This window comes from Triturus cristatus, chromosome 11, assembly GCF_964204655.1.
Source record: "Triturus cristatus chromosome 11, aTriCri1.1, whole genome shotgun sequence".
In the NCBI taxonomy this organism is placed as follows: domain Eukaryota; kingdom Metazoa; phylum Chordata; class Amphibia; order Caudata; family Salamandridae; genus Triturus; species Triturus cristatus.
In genome coordinates, this window is record NC_140594.1 from 1061926680 (window position 1) to 1061941542 (window position 14863).

General features: G+C 43.5%; 1 protein-coding gene across 1 annotated transcript in view; it reads left to right on the forward strand.

Moving 5' to 3' along the window:
* Positions 1-414: 414 nt before the first annotated feature.
* The window catches only part of CCDC39 (coiled-coil domain 39 molecular ruler complex subunit), a 297469-nt gene continuing 283020 nt past the window's right edge, over positions 415-14863 (forward strand). Inside the window, exons 1-2 of the mRNA XM_085635382.1 lie at positions 415-657; positions 10445-10564. Coding sequence (XP_085491508.1) covers positions 568-657; positions 10445-10564 — 210 coding nt within the window. The 5' untranslated portion in view covers positions 415-567. The remainder of the gene's footprint in view (positions 658-10444; positions 10565-14863) is intronic.

The following is a 14863-nucleotide window of genomic DNA, read 5'->3' on the forward strand; positions in this document are numbered from 1 at the left end:
TGTTGCATTATTATTAGCAATGCCAACTGCTCACACTTTTATAATGCGAGACCTATTGCATTGCAAATGCTTGTTTGAGGTTTTCGTCATTCACGCAAAACAAAGAACAATGAAAGCAAACGTATAATGCCTGTTTTCCTGCGTTCCTTAAATGAACTCCAGGGTGAAGTGACAATAGGTTTTGATTGATTGAAAACTGCATTTGATGTTTGAGATAAAAGAATTAATTAATATAAAAAAACTACTTTTAAAATATGCTTTTTGTGCGAAAGTCGCGCCTCACAAAAATTTCCATGTAGGAGCAAATACTCTTCCAAGATGGCCGCTGTGATTTGGCCAGTTTTGCTGTCTTGTACACTGCCTGTCCTTCCAAGAAGCTTCAGACATAACGGAAGTGTTACTCCTCGGACACTTCCGGTTTTCTCGGTAACCAAGAGCGGTTGCTATGGCCTCCCCGGCACCAACAATTGATCGAATCGAATCCTTCAGCTCGCAGCGTTGGTGCTGGAGAGAGCGGTGTGTACAGAGCTGTCTACTAAAGTCACCCACTGGGCGCCCACCGCCACCATGAGCCGCGCCGTGCTTGCAGAGATTGCCTGGGATGACTGCTTCGCCATCCCTGTGGCCAACGCAGAAAATAAAGCACTGGAAGATGAAGTGAGTGACAGTAGCTGCGCGCCTGTTGCTTAGAGATGCATATGAATACATTGAGAATATTAAAATCTACTCGTAAACATGGTATCACGAGAAGAAGAAGAAGAAGAAGACGTCCGTTTATTAAAATGCACTAATTATAGATGCATTTAGTTTAATGTGAAAATAGGGTTCTTAGGTAATTCCGTGAAAATATCCAGTAATAACAGCTTGCGGTTTATATTTGTATTAATTTAAATAACCAAACTTGTGCTGTTTTCGAACAATTTCAGGTTAGTCCAGTAAAGGGTATCAAAAAGCCTGTAGTTCTTGAATATACAAGGGTAACTTACACTCAAATGGGTGTATCATTATGCAAACTTTGAAATATCATTTTACAATGTGCCTGTAATACGTCTAATGCATATAAAAAGTGAACAAAAACCCAAATAGCCACTGCACACAATAAAAATACTGTTCCAATATACAGTTTTACGTTTGAGAAGAAATAGGCTGATACTAAATTGAGATCGGCAATTTTTGGATCCTGTTGTCACATTAGCATATAGTGACTTTACCATTGTTCCATATGTATTTGGGTAATGATTAGCTGAATTTGTCAGACCATAATGAACTTCATAAGGCTATTGATGGTTAAAATTGTGTGCATGTATATGTCATTAGCTGCCTAGTAAATTGTTAAAAGCTGGACCTGGTGTAAGGCGTTTTCCATCCAGGAGCGAAGATATATATTGCAGCCCCCTCACAAGCTTAGTTTACATGGTCTCGGACCTTTATCATTTGTAACTAATAAATAAAGATACATCATTAACTCAGCAAATCACATTTTTAACATTAAGGGGCCGATTCCGATCCTGTATTTTTTTTTCCCGCCCGACTCCTATCGGTACATTTTTTCCATATAAATCGTACAAGTCCCGTCCGACCCGTGAAGTACGATTCGTACGGGAAAAATACAACTTTTCCCGATCCGATTTGTACGGATTGGCGCGATCCTTACAAATCGGATCGGGAAAAGTTGTACCAGACGGACCCGGACACTTTTCCATACAAATTGTAAAAATGCAGTCCAACCGTACTAGTACGATCCGGACCGGCTTTCCGATATGTACGGAAAACGTCCCTTACACTGGGAATGCCATTATCCGCTACGAAGCGAACTTTGTACGACTCGTATCCCGGGAAAAGTTGTTCCCGGGGGGAGAGTCGTACAGGGGTACGAGTAGTACAGGCATACACCCCCGTGCGTTGTCTATGTACGGTGCGTACCCCAACATCGCGTATGTACTGTGCGTACCCCCAACATCGCGTACCCCAACATCGCGTACCCCAACATCGCGTATGTACGGTGCGTACATACGCGATGTTGGGGTATGCGATGTTTGGGTACGCAAAGTTGGGGGTACACACAGTACATACACGATGTTGTGGTACGCACCGTACATACACAACGCACGGGGGGTGTATGCCTGTACCCCTGGGGACTCTGCTTTTACAGCTGTTTTTGGCTCCCGTAAGAAAAGAGCCGTACGGAGTGCCGTAGGGACGAATCGTACTTGCTGGGCTGGAAACCGCTGCTTAAATACATACAGACGTCGCGTGCAAGCTGTTCTGGATCAGAATCGTCGGTTTATTTTAGCTGTATGGTCTTTTGTACGATTTGTATGGAAAGAGGCTTTCTGTACGAATCGTACTTCCTAGGTTGTAAGAAAAGTTTACCGGGTACGAGTTGTACGGGGAAAAACGCTCCATACAACGATTTGTACAGCCTTTTTCCAGGATTGGAATCGGCCCCTAAATGAAAATCGCAAAACAAGAAAGTGGAACAAAAGCTACAAAATATCCCCGGGAGTAACATTACTAAAACATGGGTAATTAAATATCCTCACACTGAACAGAGGATTTTGATCTGCTCTTCCAAGGTTAACAACAAGTCCTACAATTCAACTGGTGTGTGGCAGAAGTCCAATATTGCAAAAACAACAGCTGATGGACAGAATGCAGAAAAATGTCATACATTCACCCCAGTACACAGATCTGGGCCTAAATAAATTGTTTTTTTGCTCACCATGCCATTCCAGTTTGAACCCAGCCATATGCAACTCAGTCTTGACCCTGTGCCTCATGGGGCAGTTTAGCCCGAACTGCCAAGCCAGGTCCTCCCTGGACTGGAAACAAGCATCCTAGGACCGGTTTCGGGGTGTCACCCCTCTTCAGCCAGGATAGCTTGATTCCAGATGCATGGAGAGCACGGGACCCATGTCTGGGCATACCCGTCCCACTCGGGGTGATAAATGCAAAACAACAGTTGATGGATAGAATGCAGAACAATGTCATACATTCACCCCAGTACAGAAATCTGGGCCTAAATCCATCGTTTTTTTGCTCACCATGCCATTCCCGTTTGAACCCAGCCATACGCAAATCAGTCTTGACCCTGTGCCTCATGGGAACATGCCAGCCTCAACTGCCAAGCCAGGTCCTCCCTGGACTGGAAACAAGCATCCTAGGACCGGTTTGGGGGTTCCACCCCTCTTCAGCCAGGATAGCTTGATTCCAGTGGCATGGAGAGAGCATATTTCCAAAATGTGTCAGGACTTTATAAAGTAAGGGATAGTGGTCAATGTAAGGAATCCTTCACTCAACCATTGAATGACTTCATGGGGAGTAAGTGGCGGGCGCAAGAATTAGCTAATTGACCTCGGCTGTGGGAACTGGGGCAGTATGCCTGTGAAGTGTGGGAACTGACGCCATATATACATTTGAAGTCTAGAGACCCGTCCACCTATAACCCTGCAAACTGGGCCAAGTGCAAACCCTAAAGCACCTTACCCTGAGTGTTAGCGATGGTGAACAGTCACAGGCATCTCAGGGATCTAGTGTGGGGAAGGTCAACAATCACACAGCAGTGCAGAAAATGAATGTCTAACCCGTGGTTGACTTAAAAAAAAAAAAAAGTACTTTAATGCACACTACAATGTATACCACACAAATATAGTCTGAACACAAATTAGTGTCCTTGGCACTGTTCGACATGGCAGCTCCTATATTCACTACTTCCCCTACACCGTGCTTCACTATCTGATCTAGGTGGTCGCTCTCCCCCTTCAGGATAGTATATCAGCGTGATTAAGGTTAGGGTGCAAATTTTTACTCAAATATGCTTGAATTCAGTCTCTCAACAGCTCAGGCTTTACTGTTTCTTACTACTGTGGTTTATCAGTCCTGTAGGCAGCTGTCCCACTATCTTCTCAGCTTACTTGCCCTTTTCATGCGTCTGGGAGGTGGCGCCCTGTTGGCAACTCAATATGGGATCCCCTCATTGGCTGATGGAGTGTCTGACTGCGAGCAGCGCATCCGGCGGCCCTGCTTCAAGCATGAAATACAGTGAGCTTCTGTACTTGTTGAGCAAATGGGAGCAAGAGCCTGGTCACAAAGCAGACAGTTGAGGCCCGCTTTTGCTGATTCTCCAGGTTTGGTGCTGCCAAGCCCGGGAGGATTTTCTGGGCTTAGTGTGACCAGGCATACACCGATCCTATGCTTGTGGTATTATTCACGCCCATGCTGATGTTCTGTGAGCAATACAGCCATCCACATGTTGACACAAACCACAATGACAAACGCAGGCTTTGACCAGGATCATGGCCCGACTGGGCTTCGGGGATCACAGTCTTGAGAAAAATGTGGAGTCAGTCCACCCCAGAAGAGCACCAGGATCAGTACCTGAGAAGCCCGCGTAACGGTCTGATACTTGCTTGATCTTCAGTACACCTGCTTCTTGGGTACTGATCCTGGTGCTCTTCTGGGGTAGACTGACCCCACATTTTTCTCAATTTTAAAGGTTTTGCAATAGGCCACTGGCAGATATATTGGTGATCCAAACTGTAGACCTTGATATACTTGGCGAGCAAATCATTCTTAGGACACTTTTGATGTTATGTTTCAGATCTGCTTGGTACTCTGTACCACTATATATATCTATATCACAAGTTGTGATCCTATCTATTTTACATCTTGCCCTGAAGAAGTCCAGTGTGTTGGACGAAACACGTTGGCTGTCTGATTGTCACATATATACAAGAGTTTTGAAAGAACTTAGACAATGCAAAGATGATTTGTACATAGATTGGAAACCCCTCCTTTTGGACTGTTTATTCCTTTACAGATCTAGTTAGGTGCACCTTACTGTGTGTTTTACATTTGCGTAGTCCTTTCTTTTGGATCACACATTGACAGCAGGTGTTGATATTGAGTGCACATTTCAGGTATATTTCATGTTTGAGTAATTAGGGATATATAGGTTAGGTGCGATCTGTGCTAGGGGGTCCACTGTCATGTTTATGTTTCAAGTATTTAATTCCAGTGTCTGCCTTTTACAATAAGACCGCTGCGAAGCACCAAGAGTAAAGGCCCTTGGCTGGTTACCCTTGAGCACATGTGTGCCCATGTGTGTGGGCTGCACTGGTGAGACTACTGTGGTGCGCAGCCCGGTAACTGCGCACAGGTAGCCTGGCGCAGACGGGACTCTGCAGGATTAGATATTGACCTTGAGTAGGCCATATAATGTTAGTTAACATTAATAGGGAAAGTCATTGTGATTTAATGTTTTCTCTGTAGTGACACTTTATTATACACATAGGTGGGAAACTGCCTTATAGTGCAGTTTCGCTTCCTGTTGCCCTACAAAGTCCAGTGATATATCAAAATGTGCTGGAAAATCAAATCTACGAGTTCCAAGACAATATCTGTACAACTTATGGGTCCTCCTGATCGTCATATTTCTCTGGCTCAGTGCCCAGGCCTTTTGTCACCCTGCTGTGCCAAGATTTTACATTTCTCTCAAGCAGCAGAAACAAAGGAATCAATTAACAGTGCCTCACTCAGCTGAAGAGTAGAGGGGTGGGATCGAACGATCTGCATCAGTCAATCAACTGCCACACTGTGCCAGGGAAGGGCTGATCCTGTATGTTACGGAATGCATTAATTTCTTCAATATCCAGGGCTCCATCGAGCCGACCGGGATCTTCGGCATTTCTCAATTTTTGGATGCCGAGTCGGAGTTTGACATGTCTCAGATTTGTGTCTTTGTCTTGTACATATCTTATCTGACTGAGTGAGTGGGATAAAGGCGTGTCAATTGTCAAGGTAAGTATTAGGTGTTTCTCTGCAGTTGGCTGTTCATGCTTTGCACATTTCAGGGAGTTCGGGATGTAGTATGCTGGATTCTGGTCCTTTCCTGGCTTGTGGACAATGGTGTAAGGGTATGCTTGTCTACTACCTAAACGGTCAGTCCTTGATGGCATTTTCTCCATGGGAATTCCAAAGATTGTGAGAAGTGTCTGTGAGTCGTGTCAACTGTGAAGTGGGTCCTCTATGAAAACAGACGGTAGTTCTCACATTCTCACGAGGCTGCCAAGCTGATTCTGAATAACCATGTTCATCATGACACAGGTATGGTTGGTGTATGAGATGAAGTGCCTGGGTGTCTCTGTGCCTTTCTTGTGTTGCACCAATATTGCACCCAGACATGCTGGACTGGCATCTTCTGTATGGTCAGTATCCCACAATGGGTGGAGGAACACTAGTTGTTCCGCATTGAAAGCTTCACTCCTGATGATGATGAATGTAGCAATATACATTTATGTCCTTATTTTGTCTGCTCCTGTAGAGAAGTGCTCACTGTGCCGTAGTTTTTTCTGTATCTAGCTCAGTAACTTGTCACCCCTGGGAAGCCAGCGCGTGCTTACATTTGTTGGTTGCAGTGGTTGCATAAAGAGTAGCTAATTTTGTGCTTTCTGGTTGATTGTGTTTCTTAGAGAATTTGTGTCCATAGATGATAAATTTTTGTTTTTGAAACTCATGTTCCTGCTTTGTATTATGTTTGCTTCTTGGAGCACAATACAGACTTTGCGCAATGCTTCATCGCGTTCTTTTTTTAGTGACTTCCAGCACTAATATGTTGTCACCAGTGGCAGCTCCTTTGCTATGCAGAGGAGCGTCGCCTCCCCCACCAGCCTCAAAACTTTAAAAATAAAACGATAATAAACGTGTTTATTATTATTGTTTTTTATTTCAATAGCTGAATCTTGGAGGCGGGGCCTAATTGGGGGCTGTCATCGAGTGGAAGTGGTATGCAGGGCACTGTTTTCAGTGCACATGTGGGTTTTACCGGCCTTATCAGGACGGCCAAACCGATATGTGCACCGAAGCTGTCTCCAACCCAAGCTGTGTTGCCGGGTTAGACACAGAAAGCATAGGCCCCCATCTCATTGGGAGCGCAAAACTTAATCGGTCAGGTCAATCCTGATGCTACTTTCATGCTGCCAGCAGCATGCCAGTAGAATGAGAGCATCATCAGGGTTGGCCGCAGAGGATTCTGGAAGCCTGTGCTGGTGAGGACGGAGCAGAAGAGCGGCAAGGGAGGTAAGTTGTTATTTTTTTGTGTCTCTTTTGCTGTGAGTCATCCGTCACCCCCTGTCCAGCCACTCTGCCGGCACAAGAGCCACTACTGATTGTCAGTATAGTTGAATGCTTTAACAATCTGCCATATTTCCGACTAGATTGTAGTATATGGGTACTTCCCTAGTTGTCCACGACGTGCCAATGAAAATGGCACCTTTTTACACTTTATATGGGGTTCTCCAATAAATGCAGACTTATGGCGGCAGATCCAAATAGAGATAATGACTGCAGTGAATCCTCAAGTAGTACTAGATCCAAAAGTTGTATTCCTAGGGGTGATGAATGACTGGGATGGCATAACTAGCTCCAAGATCTTGGTGGGATATGGTTTGTTGTTGGCTAAGCGTGAAATAGCTAGATATTGGAGGAGCAGGACCACCATCCACAATGGCAGACTGGCTGTGCGTCAGTGGGAAAAACGGTTTACAAGTTCACTGGGTGTCTAGAAAATTATCTAAGATTTTGGAGCTATGGATCAGGATTCAGCACTTTCTTGGGAAACACTGACAAATACACACAATTGCTTAAGTGTGCAATGACCAGTGGGAGTGAGATATTTAGCAGAATTGGGTTTTTTGCCCTGTATGTAGTAAAAATTGCAAGGATTTTATTTCCATCTTGTCGGATGTATACAACATACCTGTGCTGTTTTTTGGGAAAAGCAATTAAAAAAAGTTATAAAAAAAGGACAATCTGCCATATTTTTCTGAATCACCATATGGAAAATCTCCTCTGCTGACAAAATGCCAAAGCTGAGCCTTTTGTAACTAAACATTGTTTTGTGTTGCGAATGTTGTTATGTATTTGGAGCTTTATTCTAGCTGCAATTGGTGATATATCGTTTGTGGAGGTCACATTTAGATAATATCCTCATCCCTTTGAGTTATTTATTCTTATCATTGATATCAGGCTGTGGGTCCCTTTCATATTCAATTGCCTTTGTAGGTCATGCCCATGAGAAGTTAATCTTTCCCAGTGTATTTCTTTGGGACTATCGCTATTAGTGACTCCCATGGTGTTGGGCTGTTCATTTCCTCAGTCACATCATAGCCTAGTAGTGATTGCAGTCCTTCTTCCTCAGTGCTTTGAGGGTGAATAGCAGTTCTCCAATATGGTTGAGTAACTGGTGGTTCTGACTTGTTTATTTGTAGTTGCATCTCTTTGAGCTATCCTTGTCCTCCGAACTAAGTGACATTCCTCTATGGGACATTGAATGTGCCTCTGTTGTTGTGTTCCTAGTTTTTTCTCTTGAGCCGTACCCTCATGGCAGCACTTCACCTCATATCACTTTTAGCAAAAGCCCTCTCCCAAAATGGGATGACAATAACCTCTTCCCCAGGCAGATTGAGTGAGACCCTTCCAGGAGCATGCAAGGATGTCACTTTAAATAGCATGCTTCTTTAGCACATTGACTGGCTGCCTCCATAGGATGCTGAGTGATAGCGTGCTATATAGTATGAAAGTTCTTTCGGTGGGCACCAACAACTGCCACCCCTTACCCCAATGGCGTATTAAATAGCAGCCATTCTGTGGCTTCTTCACCCCTCCATAGCGATTTAAATGACCACCTTGACCATCAACCTGCTACCTTCTTGCTAGGTTTGTGCCATAGAAATACCTATACTTACCTACATAGTGTATTGAATAGCCACCAATCATCTCATATTCAGCGACATACTGAGCCCCTATAGAACTTAAACAAATAGCCTAGCCTTCATATTGTTTTTAAAGATGGCCTCTATCGGCGCATTTAAAGATGGCTGTCTACCACTGGGAAAATTGAATGATACCACCACTCTACCCTCATTATTGATTGAATGAAAGTTTGCCCTAGTTCTCTGTACACATGGATGATAGCCAGACGTGAAATGTTGAGTGACAGTTGGTGAAACATTAAGGCCACTCTAGACGGGTACCTTATGGCACCACCCCAATTGGACACAGAAGAGTAAATGCAACAACTGGCCTCCAAATTCGACTTGTTGTTAGGGAAATAAATGTGAGTACCCAAACAACAATAATTAGTTTTGCAGAGGCCTCAGAAAATCCTTGCTTCAGATCTGTTAACATCCTCCTTTTTGTCCTTTGGACACTCTAATTCTTTGAAATATAGAGAGCTCTATCATAATCATGTATCAACTCATCAATCTTAATTGTCTTTTAAAACAGCAAGTAATGTGTTGAAAAATGAACAATGTCCTTTTGAGCGCAAGCAGTTTGGGGATAAATGTGGTCCTGAATGTGTGATCGACAGAGGCCAAGGAGAATAAGGAAGCAATATACAATCTATACATAGTACATGTTATAAACATTGCTGGCACTCTAGTTATTAAGGGGCAGACTGACAAAGGTTTGGGTTGTGGAATTGGAAGGAATGGTGGTAGTGTCTCCATGCAGAGTGCTGCTCTGAATGGAGCAAGCAGGACATCTGAGCACGCTTTTCAATTAGAGCCTTACCCATACAGAATAGGAAGTGGTGACTTGGAGTCAGTGCTTCATGTTTCATGATGGTATTGAAGATGACTCCAAGGTTTCTATGGAAAGATGGATGATGTAAGTGTGTCATGGGGGATGCAAATGGAACCTGGAAGGGAGTTTGCTGAAGTGAAGGCATGAAAGTTCAGGACTTTAGTCTAAGAGAAGATCGGTATGAGGGACAGAAGGGCAACCAGTGACAGGCATCTGAGATAAAGGCCTGAAGACCAGAAGAATGGACAGAAGAAGGGGGAATACATTTGAGCTTAATCTGCAAAGAGGTGGAAGTATGGGTAATGCAAGGAAAAAACGAGGGGACGGTGGGCTGAATATTGGGCAATGTGCTGTTAATGTCAGTGGTTGTCTATCTTAAGAGTAGACTGGGGATGTCAAATGCTGCTGAGAGGTTGAGTTAAATAAGGATGGATGATAGTTTGTTTTGGTGGGCCGAGATGACAGCATTTTATACATGAGTGATGCCAGTTTCTAAGCAGTAAAGCTCCAAGAATCCAGGGTTTAGCGGCTTGTGATTGTAAAGACAGATTGGGGAATGTCTCTACACAAGATAATCTAAAGGTTTAAAAAGAAAGATAGTTGCAAGTTGGGGCGGTAGTTTCAGGGGGATGGCATGTCAGTACTTCCCTTTGCATTAGAATGATGTATCCAACACAAATAGACATTCACAATCCTATGGTTCCAAAAACGTTTGAGGATTCAAAAACAGAGATTTATCATCTTCAAATTATCAATTGTAAATGATGATACATAGTGCTCTATTTTGGTGGGGAGGCAAGCAGTGTTTTCACAGTTTTGAACAATGTACTAGTTACCTTGTGAAAATGTCTACTTGCAGCTTCAGAGGAGTCAGAAAGAAAAATCCAGTATGGAAAATCAGTTGAAAGACTTCGAAGAAAGAATTAACGCAATGTCTGCACACCTGAAAAATGTCCGTCAGGAGCTTACATACACCCAGGTAACAATCCATTCTCAAATGTGAGAACTGCTACCCAATGTTTTCTTCATTGTCTTCATTTCTTCAAGAGCAGTTGAAGTACCAAGTCGAAAAATACATTTACTTTATAAAAAAAAACACCTGGTTTTTGGTGACCCATTGTTTTACTTTACAAAATTATCTGGTATTTCAGTCAGAAGATTGTCCATGCATCAGGTTTACCTGTTAAGCTTTTCCACTAAATGTTTTTTGCCTTTAGTGTATCACGTTTATTGTACACTTCTTTCTCAAAATGTTTGCTAGTGTACCATTTTTAAGTCTGGCTAGAGACAAGTTTAGTTGTTTGCCAGAGCTATTGTCATTCTGGTTCTATATAGAGAGGAGGCTTAAGAGGAGTATTTGTCTCTAAAAACAGCATTCGGCTGGTACTTGTATTATTTCATTTCCCAGTGAATTATTTCATTACAATGCAAGACCTGCATTGTTTTCAGCATGTGGCAGGGACCACATGCTGAATTCAGAAGACATCTATAAATGAAAGCTTTTTGCATTAAAAGCAACACCTTGGCTATACTAATCAAATACTTACTCACAGTATGAACTTGATAAGTATGTAAACACACCTTAATGGCTGATGTTATTTTTCTGGCACCTCTCTGTTACCAGTACATGATTCCTCATTTTTTGATGCAGAGGCCTCCTAACCCCACTGCAATCATAGCAAGCCGCAATGTTGTGATTGGCATGTATTTGTGATGGATTTGTGGTGCACATTTTGCCAATCTCCAAGTTCTCCTTTACTCATTCCTCACACGCTTCATTTTGTTTCTCTTCTTGCTGGCTAAGTGTTGCTATGTATGTGGTAGTTACTATTTACATTTGCTAGCCCATTGTATTTTTTGTCAAGAGCTCACATGTTAGTTTTCAGTTTGAGTTTATGCATCTGCTTGACAAGATTTGTTAGTATATACCAGATTTAATCTAAACTCTTTCCATTGTATGGCATATTCGTTGTTTTACATCTCACCATGTAATTTGCCTACTGATAGAGAATATTTGCACACCACTGAATAGTGTGTTCATATCTACCAGGTTGGGCCAGGGTACCTGTCCTGTTGAAAGGTCGTGTTTGGCAGTTTCATGTTGTCACAAATTTGCACTTTGCTGTCCATACTGCATTAGGTATCGCCAATAAAAGGAATACCCAGGGAGTTTGGCTTTGAGATTTTTCAATGGAGTCTGCTGTTAAGAGCTCCTTTATACCTTTTTCATTTGCCTTTTAAAGGTGAAAAGGCATTCTTCATTGGTTCTGGGCTTTCTGTTTGACATGTTTCTTGAGGTGCAGCTGTACTCTAAAGTCTTTCATTTTTCCAAATCCTGTGAATAGCTTTGGGTGTCTGCATATTGTGGGTGGAATGTCTTCTACCATGCAGAGGATGGCAATCTATTTCAACTGTCAAGCTGTGAGCAAACCGTGGAAGCACTCAGCTGGACTTGGACCATCCATTAAATGTATTTCAGTTTCTACAGAGTGACCTTTGTATGTAAGCATTGCTGTGAACTTCCTATAACATGTGCTGTCATCATAGACATCCATGAACAGGTACTTGTCAGTTTCTTGGTAGTACAACAAGGTTGATCTGATGGTCGAGCTTCTGGATACTGGTCTCCTTGAATTGGTTGTTTTGTGTGTGGTTGTGCGGGACCTGGATTAGCTGCTAATTTTGTCCCGCATTGCTCTTGCTTGATGTAATGTTGGGAGTTCATTTGTATTCTTTAATGCTTCAGTTACACATACTCTCAAAGTGATTGTCCTTTCTGCACTTGTAGCACTCATGTCCAGTTGCGGTCATGTGCCCAAGTGCAGGTATGGGTAGACTTGGCAATAGCTTACCCTTTTTCTGTCAGAACTGTGATGTTTGCATGTGCGTTTACGCCAATTCTGACCTTGGTTGTTGAGAGTGGCACACATATGGTTTCTTGTGTGCGTGGACCTGTAGCCAGAATTTTTGTTCTTGTTTTTCCTCTTCCCCAAACTTCAATATTTTTTACTTGGGCTTCCGTTTGATCATGTACGCAGCCAATTCTTCAGTTCCTTCTAATATGCAACTCTTTTAAATCAGGGACGTCGAAGTGATTCTGACTTTCAGCCTTGTTTGAGTTGCAACCTGATGGCCTTTTCATCTGTGAATTTGTTGAATTTTCAGCATTTGACTAGGTGATGCAGCCTTATGTTGATCTCACTGATTGGTTCACGCTTTTCATGGGATGCTACACTGAATGTGCATCGTTCATAATCGACTTTTTTCTTGGGTAGAAATTTTGTGTTGACTGCTTCTCATACGTTGTGGTATGTAGCTGACTGGGCTAGTGTCAATTCATTGAGGAATTTGTGAACGTCTTTGTTTATGAATTTCTTCTTTGTTGATATTTCTTTCTCCTCTTTTTGTCTGTTTAGCCTTGATATAATTGTCATAGTCGTCCAGCCATTCCACAAATATTAGTCCCATGTTGCTACCCGAAGTCAAAAACGACTAGTCAGGATGTCAGAGACATTAATCTGATCCTTTTTTCGGGTTTTGTCTGTGTGGACATAATTATGTTTATTCTCTGTTTTACTTGTAGGTACTTTCTTACTCATGTTCTGGTGTCTGCGTGCTGTGTTCTACTTGTGATGCTTTGATTGTTTCTAGGTACCACCTGACTCCAAAATGGCAGGTCTCATGCAAGTCAATGGGGCGCCTAGTCTCAAACCGGGCTGCTTGATGTTGCAATGGCTCCTCTATCGGTGTGCAGTGGGAGCACCTGACCTCAAAATGGTGGTTTATCTCGCTCTCTTTCACTCTCTCACTGGATATGGCAAGAGTTGCTATTGCTGACAGTTGGTTGAGGGTTTCTTTCACTGTGTGGCCTGAATGTGTCTGCAGTAAGTGAATGGCTCTCTGACTAAGCGCAGGCCTCGATGTGTACTCATAGTGCAGACCTCTTTATTATCCTTTCTTTGTTGTCTTCACCACTGTTTGTAATATCAGAAGGTGGCTAACCTATGGAATAACTGGAGAACAACAATATTCTGGACTAATCCCAATCCGAATCCACATGAACCACTGCACCAAAACCGCCCTGATCGCTGCCACCGATTACATCAGAACCTTCCTAGGCCGGGGAGAAACAGCCGCCCTGATACTCTTCGACCTGTCAGCAGCATTCAACAGCATGTTCCACCACACCCTAATCAAGAGGCTTCATCAGATTAAAATCCAAGAAGACGCCCTCAAGTGGATCACATCCTTCCTCACCGGAAGAACCCAGAGAATCCGCCTACCACCATTCACCTCATAATCCAAGGACATCATCTGCCGTGTCCCTCAAGGTTCGTCCCTCAGCTCTACACTGTTCAATGTCTGCATGAACCCCCTGCCCAACATCGTCAGAACCCATGGACTGAAAATCATATCCAATGCAGACTACACCCAGCTCATTCTCTCTTTATCTGAAGACCCATCCACGAGTAGGGGAAACTTTTACCTGTGCATGACCAGCGTCGCTGACTGGATGCAAAACACATACCTCAAACTCAACACTGACAAAACAGAAGTACTGATCTTCGGGAACAACACCTCCTCATGGAACGAGTCTTGGTGTCCTGCTGAACTAGGAGCCTCACCCATTCCTACAGACCGCACCTAGAACCTCAGCATAATCCTGGACAGCAAACACCATGAAAAGTCAGATCAACTCAATATTCTCCTCCTTCTTCCTCACTCTCCGCATGCTCCAAATTGTCTTCAAATGGCTCCCAGTCAGCACCAGACATATTGTCTTCAATGCAATCTACGTAGGAGTTACCACTCACCTCCTGAAGAGACTGCAGACCATACAGAACTCAGCAGCCAGACCTTTCCTCAACCTCCCCAAATGGACCAACATTACCCCACACCTCAAGTTACTCCCCGTCCACAAGAGATGCCAATACAAGATGCTGACCCACACCTACAAATCCCTTCACAGTTAAGGACTAGCATAAATCAGCTACTGCCTGAGCTTCCACCAACCCTCCAGACACCTGCGCACCACCTTCATTTCCCTCGCACACATCATCCGCCGAAGCAACAGTGGAGGACATTCCTTCTTCTACCTCACCGCAAAGTCCTGAAACAGTCTCCCCCTCCACCACCAGACCTCACCCTCTCTTCAGGAATTCAGAAAGGGACTCAAGACCCGGCTGTTCATCTGATCCCGCCATTTGCAGCAAGGCTGTAGCGCCTGGATACCCTCATGGGTGATTAGCAGCGCTCTATAAATCCTGTTGATTGATTG